The sequence below is a fragment of the Antrostomus carolinensis genome, unplaced genomic scaffold (genome assembly GCF_000700745.2).
Source record: "Antrostomus carolinensis isolate BGI_N321 unplaced genomic scaffold, ASM70074v2 scaffold23097, whole genome shotgun sequence".
Taxonomy (NCBI): Eukaryota; Metazoa; Chordata; class Aves; order Caprimulgiformes; family Caprimulgidae; genus Antrostomus; species Antrostomus carolinensis.
Window position 1 is genome coordinate 1 of NW_010327114.1, and position 7905 is coordinate 7905.

A 7905-nucleotide genomic window follows, 5' to 3' on the forward strand; every position below is an offset into this window, starting at 1 on the left:
CTGCACTGGAACTTTTTTTGAGGGCTGAAAAGAAGAACACTGATGCTCTAGGTCCTGGTGTTTGTGATTACAGTCTGCTAACTTGAATATGGGAACTAACAGGATACAAATGCTCTGGCAGTACAGTGCTGAGCTGAGGATAGAGATACTGCAGATAAACAAATTAACTAATTGCTTTAACTAGGCTGTCTCCAAGAACTCGTGACAATAACAATAAGTCCCTTGTTAACCATAACACACTGTGATAGCCTGAAGCTTGCCCTGCTCTCAGAGGATCTGGACCAGCCAAATACTCTCAGCCAAAGAAAGAGAAGGGAAGTGGGTCACATACCTGTGGAGAGAGGCCATTGCTAACAGGATTCATGTGGTTGGCAGGAGCTGCAGCGTTCATGAAACTGTCTGAGTAGCTGGAGAAGCTGTGTCGGGCCCCGTAGGCAGAGCCGGTGTCAGCAGCAGCGGCTGCGGCAAGTCCTCCCTGGTGCATGGTGGATGGTGGCAGGGGCTGGGGTCTGTGCACGGTGCTTCCCCCATCTGTGGAGAGAGTGTTCAGAGGCAAACAGTCATGGGGTGTTACAGCTGGGATTGTGCAAAGCATGGATTGATGGTTTGGTTATCACCATCAAAGCTTCTGGGTCCCACCATCTCCGTGCTCCATGTGAACACAAGTGTATCATGTGACAGTTTATGCAGGGTACAACCTGGGAGGAAATAATCTGAATTTTCTCTTAATTTTCCCCCAGACAGAAGCTGTAAATTCTTTTGTAAAGACCAAAGCCAACTGGAATTAGTAACACTCCTTCCACTGATCTCCAGTACGGAGAGATCACCTATATGATACTCACTTTGGACTGCTGCACTCTTCATTTCAAAGCTGAGCAGAAGAACTAGAGTCATGAGACACACTGACACAGCAGAAAGGACCAGGAGATAGAGGAGAAAACTGTGGAGTTTCCATTGGCTTGAGGGAAAACTTGGTCTTCCCAACTAAAGGAAAACCACCTATGTATTACAAGAGTCTTAGTGGGATGTCACGAATCAGAAAGGGAAGGGATGATGGGATGATGTAGGGCAAGAGAGGAGGAGAGGTGAAGAGCTGCTCACCTTGGGAAATGGTGGTTGTTGGGTAGGTGGAGTCTGGCAGCTGGTATGGGGGGAGAGCCGGGATTCCTGTCGGCGGGAAGCCCCCCGGCAGCAGGTGATTGAAAGCAGCAAGTTGGTTTGCTCCTGCCTGTTTGCGCCATCTCGCTCTTCGGTTGCTGAACCACACCTGTGACAGGGGAGAGGAAAGACCACGTGTGACTCAACTCAGAGCTGCTGTCCCTTCTCACCTGGGTGGTTGATGTATTGGATGGAAACGCATCCTGAGTTGGCACTGGTCCCAAAAAAAAATAGCCCAAGTTGTATGGGGCTATGAATGCGGGTCCAGGTGGGGAAAAGATCCAGCACCAGCTTTCAAGTTGCTGCCTGACATGAACTTCAGGGGCATTCTTCTCCATTCCTCAGTTTACTCTCCCTCAAATGACAATATTACTACTGCTTTTTCTCCTGGGTGAAGATAGATGCATTTAAAATTGTTAAAAATCCTGCTAAGACCGTGGGAGGGTGCTATCAGCCGTAGGGTGAGATGAAGAGGAATAATTTAGCTTGTGTATTCCAAGAGAGTCCATACCAAATAGATGCACTGCTACCACCTGGCCATTCTGCCTTGTTATCTGACAACTATGTGAATTATGCTGAAGGATTAAGTACCATAATAGCAACATGGCTGCACTGTTAGGAGGGATAAATAGACAGATTAGCATCATGGTTTCTATGTTAGACAAGCTAAATAGATAGAACCAGACCAGAGGGAATACAGGGTTTTCTTAGCGTCTCTGTACTGCAGCAAATCACTGTTGTCTGTATGCTAAGACATGCTCTCCTTGCAAGAGGCACTGCAGTGTGCACTAGAATTGTACTGCAGCCAATTTAAATCTCTGTGTATTAAAATAAACCCAGTATTAATGCATGTGCAAAGCTGGGTTCGTGTTTCCTACAGTGCTAGTTTACCTGGCAGACTCAAGGGAAGATTTTTCTAAAGACATTTGTCTGCCCTGATGTGTTTTATCACGGGCAATCTCCCTTCTGTGTTGTGGCAAGGGTTTCTCAGGCTGTCTCTTGGGCTTGGTTTACTTCATTCAATCAGAGAGGCTCTCAGGCCCGATCCCTGTTTGGGGTTCAGAAGTATGCGGATAAGCTTTCAAACCAGATGAGAATGCAGCTGCTGGACTTTGTGAGGCCTAAAGGGCTAGAAAACACGATTAAATTTCATAGCAACAAGAAAAAATGGAGCAAAAATCGAGAGTGTACTGTATTCAAGGCGGGGGGAAAAGTCCTCCATCAAATTTCCAAGCTGCTCAACATCAGATCAGAAGCTGGGGTTACAACCAAAACTCCCTTCCTTAAATATAGCAGAACCTTAGTCCAATGTGCCTGGCACTTCAGATGTGATCCAAATCTCAAAGCAGGAGTCTTTCTCTGGCCTTTAAATTGAGTTCTCCCTGGAAATGGTCACTGGTTAGTCTGGCACCTGTGGGTACGTGTAGCTCCCTCGGCATGACAAGGCAACGTGTTTTCACTGAGAGCTTCTGATTTAACGGGGTGTTGGCTCTCAGTCCACACGCACAGCCGTGGTGTTTGCTGCAACAACAAACAATCACTGAGCTTCACACACAGATTTCTGTGCAGTTCTTTGGATCACAGTCTATTATTGGTCTTTCTACATGTTACTCATCTACTAGTATGTTGTGGAAACAGTTTGAGTGGAACCAGTTTGATTGCAATCTGCTAATGATAGTTGTGTGTGAGTTGTTGATGATAGGTAGGAAGGACCTAGTGCCGGGCAGTTCTCTTCACACTGTTATTGACATCTGAGAACACTGAAAACAAAAAAACCCTGGATTTTTTTTTTTAAGAACTGGTCTAAATTAAACCCCCTGAGATGTATACAGTGCTGATGTCAGGTCCTTGGCATCAAACGTGGCTTTTTTACAGACCTGTTCCTACTGCACTACTGGCTGAAACAGCATAACCTCTTAGCACCTTCCAAAAGCATGACAGAAATAGGTCAGCTCACATCCGATCTGCATTGATCAACAAAGTCCATGCAGGTCAGAATCTCTTGTGTCCATTTTTGGCACCAAAAGTCGCTAATAGAATCTAGGACAGAGTTAAGGAGAGACAAATGAATGAATGTTAAGGTCTGTAGCACTTTACAACTCTCATACAGTCCAATTCATGGCACAGTTTCTAGGAGCAGTGAGCAACACAAATGAATAAGTAATGTTTTGTTTGCTCTGGTCATGCAGAGAGGATGGTCCTGTCCTTTTCTCATGCATGTATGGATGTGTAATTCATGCTTTGAATGAAGGATATGGAATCTGGCTCCTCCTTTCATATAATTTGCTTCCACTTTCACAGTTAAGGACATAAAACCTGTCTGAGTATTTCTGTTAGCTGAAGGTAAGGAGATAAATAAACCTTCTGTCTTCAGAGAAAAAGGCTTGGTCCCAGGGGAAGAGCTTCCACTCCAAAAAAAAAAAAAAAAAAAAAAAAAAAAAAAAAAAAAAAAAAAAAAAAAAAAAAAAAAAAAAAAAAAAAAAAAAAAAAAAAAAAAAAAAAAAGAAAAAAGAGAAAAAGAAAAAAATCTCAATGCTAAGGACAGCACATAAAATTCAAATACCTGAAGAGAAAACATAACCCAACAGTTAGGAATCCAGGAATCAAGAGGGAAAGCGAAATCAAACTCTAAGAACGTAAAAGCCAATTCAGTGATTTCTGACACTTTTCTGACATTGCAAAGGGTGGGAAAGTTCCTTTTTTATAACCAAGAGCCAGATGCTGGCAAATCCACTCAGGATTAGAAGTTCAGAAGAAACACATGGAGTGAGATGGTCTAGTACAGCGCACATTTCTCCAACAACATGCCCACAAGTCCTCGGCTTCCCTGTGGTGGTTTCTCAGTTGGCTTGGCTAACGTATGATCAAAAGACAGCTTTGAAAAGATGTGTGTTGTGTTGTCTTGTGTTGCACCACGTGAGGTTATTGTTGTCCATGTCCCACCACACACCTTTGCACCCGTTGTTCAGAATTAAAACTCACACGTGTGTGTTCCACTCCTTTGCTCTTGCTTCTCCACACCCAGCTAAGGGTGTGCAGTTCCCTTATTTTTTAAGGGAGGTAAAAGGATACTCGGGATCCTTTTAAACCAGGTAGAGCAGAGCAAAGAGTGCATGGGTTGTTCTTGGAGTGTCTTGTGTACTTTGGTCTCCAGTGTGCATGGGCTTGTGAAGAAAGGAAAGCTGACTTTCAAGACAGTGGACTAGCACCAGAGAAAGAAAGTCAGTTCTTAATTAGGCTACAGGCTCATCCTGTGACTTTGCTTTTCTGATTTTTAGTCAGAGGAAACATTGCTGCATTCAACCAATTTTGGTCCTTACACAATCCACACATCAGATCACTATCTCTAAACTGAGGATAAAACCCACATTGAGGATAAAACCCAAAGATCACTACCTCTAAATTGAGGATAAAACCCACAGTTCAAATAAACCATAGTTTATTTGAACAATCAGCCATCTGAGATAGAAGCTCTCTGTAACTTCCAATAGGCACCAGACCCAGCGCAGCAGGATCTCAGTCTTGGCTAGAAGCATCACAACAAAACAAATAATAAATGCTAATAATAGTAAATACACATGCACCAAATAAGATCCACAACCACACGCTTAAACGTAGCACTTCCTAACAGAGCCTGGCTGGAGAATCCAGCCACAAATACACTGAAACCTTCTACAAAGAAAATTGATAGGATTTATCTTCCCGTGCAGAGGAAGGGACATTTCATGGCCCAAACAGGTTGATTCTGCCCCCTTATTTATAACCCACAGAAAAAAAAAAAGAAGATACATCCCAGCTAATGACGTTAGCAATTCTTTCCCTTCCCCCGCCTTAAAGGTGGCTCAGGCCTTTATGCTTATAAATCATTTTATTGGTAGTTAAAATATAGAGGCTAGAGCATCTAACTGTAATGCGAGGCGCACTTCAAAGGGAACCTGCTTTCATTTCACAACAGTTAAGGTTTTATCAGCCACTAAAGATTCCCCCTGCCAGAGGATCCTGTTACACCATGTTAAGCTTGGGGTGAAGGCTACGGCTGCTAAAACCAGACTGGTGGGAAGAAGATGAGGAAGAGGAAGAAGTTTTGAAGCTGCTGGTTTGGATTGTTTAACTAGAAAAACTCTGGGACAAATGTAGCCAGCACTTGGGAAAAGAGCTGTGTGAAGAACCCAAGAACAGAAAAAAAAGCATGTCAAAAACCTGCTTTTTCTTAAAAAGACAAGTTCTTGGTGATCATTTGTCTGTGCACAGCAGAGATCCTGCACTGTGTAAATGTGCTGCTTTCCAAGGGGATGAAATGTAATATAGGACACTGAAGACAACAGTTTGTACCTGCTAAAGACGTTTGGGGCTTTTGTCCCTCTGAATCGTCTTCCAAAGAATGTATCAAGTAGACAGGAGATGTGTTATAGAAACTGCTCAGCTCTACTGAGGAGAAGCAGATAGATACAGGAAAGCCCTCATGGAAAATTACTTAAAAGAAGATAATCCAAGCAGGTTCTTCATGTTCTAGTCATGCCCAGGGTCCAGATAAGAGCAGAGTCCCTCACACACCTTGCTCAGTAAGCGAGTATGCTGCTACAAGGATCCTGAACGCTCGATGTTCACCGCAGAGTATCACTCAATCTGTTACCTTCATCATCCCCTTCACAGATGGGAGAGGGAGGCATGGCGAGACTAAGAAACCTCCCCAATCCATCACTGTCTGCCTCGCAGAACCAGCTGATTTCAGAAGAGCCCGTCCTCCCGGCCAGATTGGGTTTGGGGCAAAGGTTAGCACTGGTTCTGATTTAACCTGAATGCCTGCACCCAACCCTGCCAACGGCCGGCCCGAGATGTCCCAACCACTTGTTCTCAACCAGCAGAAAAGAGCTGCAGAGACAGCTGCCTGCCAGGATGGGGCTGGACTGAATTATCCCCGCAGCCGCTGAGATATGGGTCAGCTCCCACAATTTGTCAGACAAGGAGAGGAAAGGAAGGTCAAAAAGAGCCTCCTGTGGGAAAGAAAGCCTGTTGTGTTTCTGCTCAGCCTAATCAGGACTTGATGTTGGAGAAAGATAGATGGGATAAATGAGCTCATAAATAGAAACAGGGATGGAAAAGCCAAGTTGTGCCTTTGCTTTCCAGTAGAATGGAAGAGATGCAACATGTGTTTGCTTCCACAGGCACAAGAGGTTGCAGAAACCAGGTGGAATAGAATCATGTGGCCATTCATGGCCCAAGCACACCAAAAAAATTCCACCCAAGTCAGATGAGATCCTTCTCCAGGCAACTCTGCCAGATCAGATCCTCTCCAGGTTCTCCTTTGAGAACCTTGCCTTGCCCACACTCATAAATACTGCAAATGCTGGGCTTCCCAGGAGGCTGATGCAGAAGGTTTTTAGAGAGGAACTCTATCAGCAACAATGATGAGAGACCAGGGAGTTATTGCTCCATCCAAGTGCCGAGAGTCAGCCCTCCCAGACTGGAAAGGGCTGAGGTGGCACAGTGAGCTGCGATCCTCTGAGTCCCTACAACAGTTCAGTGATGACGATGCTTCCTCTGCCAGGTGCACAAAAACCAGACATCAGAGACATGTAAACATCATTGAGGCTATTGAGATAATTCTTTATAGAATAAGAAGAAAAGCCCACGAGAGCACACAGATTTTAGGCACGTAGATTTTTAGCTGTGCATGTAGGGATAGAGCTGTATCCAGTGACATTTTGGTTCAGTGCCTAAAACGCTGAGCCTCTGTCACTTGTGGGTGATATGGTTAAGATAAATATTAAACAAGGTTAGTGGAGCAGAACAAATGACTCTTCACAAATGAGATTATCCAATGAATTCAGCCTAGATTTCTCCTGGCATATCCCTGATCCTGAAGGTGTTAGCTATTTATAACAATCTGTTAAAGAATTTCAACAAACAATTTGTGGTATGTGGATTTTTTTTGCCAACAACTTTAAAAAAAATATATTGTTAGCAGTGAAATATTTTATTGTGACATTGATTTACTCTATGATTGTGACATACTTTACTCTTGCAATATTCTTTTTAATCTGAGTGGCTATCTAAGAATTAAACATGTCACAAACCCTTCCTCAACAAAAAGCCCATCTCTACCTTTAGATGATGATCAGAGTATGAACACTTCATACTGCTGAGCGATTTCACACTCCAGACAGGGAAGCAGGAGGTAGGAGAAATGGGATAGATCTGTCCACTTTCACACTGAGACACCCTAAACCCAGGTTTGAAATCCTGGCTTTATAGCTCCCAAACCCAACCCTGCTCAGTGGTGCAGCTTTCCCACTTATTGTAATAAAAGTAACTATTTACAAATCATTTAAAAATATTATCACTGAATGAAATAGCTATTGGATACTGAATGATTGTTTACAAATGTTGTGTTTTCCAGCTCCACATTTTACAAACTGTGTTTCTCAGTGATTATTTTGATCGGCAGAAGAAAATCTGTTAAAATAAAATAAAATGAAAAATAAAACCTCTGCTTTACTCATCTGTTTATATCCCTATAAAGCCCGTGTCTGAGGATGAATGGGACTTGTGGAAGGTGAAAGACGTCAGGATGAGTTCACTGCTGTCAGAAAGCAGCTGCAAGGTAGTGTATTTCAGGAAGTGCTTTCTCTCCACTTGAACACTTGCCCCTGAGATAGCCCAGTCTTAATGGTGTTAGAGTTGCATTTAAACACTTCAGGCTTTGATGTTCACACCTCATGGAGGTGAATGAGATGTTGGGGAGTA

The 7905-nt window shown here is 43.5% G+C and overlaps 1 protein-coding gene across 1 annotated transcript in view; it reads right to left on the reverse strand.

The window, feature by feature from the left end:
- Positions 1-295: 295 nt before the first annotated feature.
- LOC104527963 (paired box protein Pax-7) overlaps positions 296-7905 on the reverse strand; it is a 30147-nt gene continuing 22537 nt past the window's right edge. Inside the window, exons 3-4 of the mRNA XM_029085920.1 lie at positions 1102-1267; positions 296-531 (exon numbers count right to left, since the gene is read on the reverse strand). Of these exons, the coding sequence (XP_028941753.1) occupies positions 296-531; positions 1102-1267 (402 nt within the window). The remainder of the gene's footprint in view (positions 532-1101; positions 1268-7905) is intronic.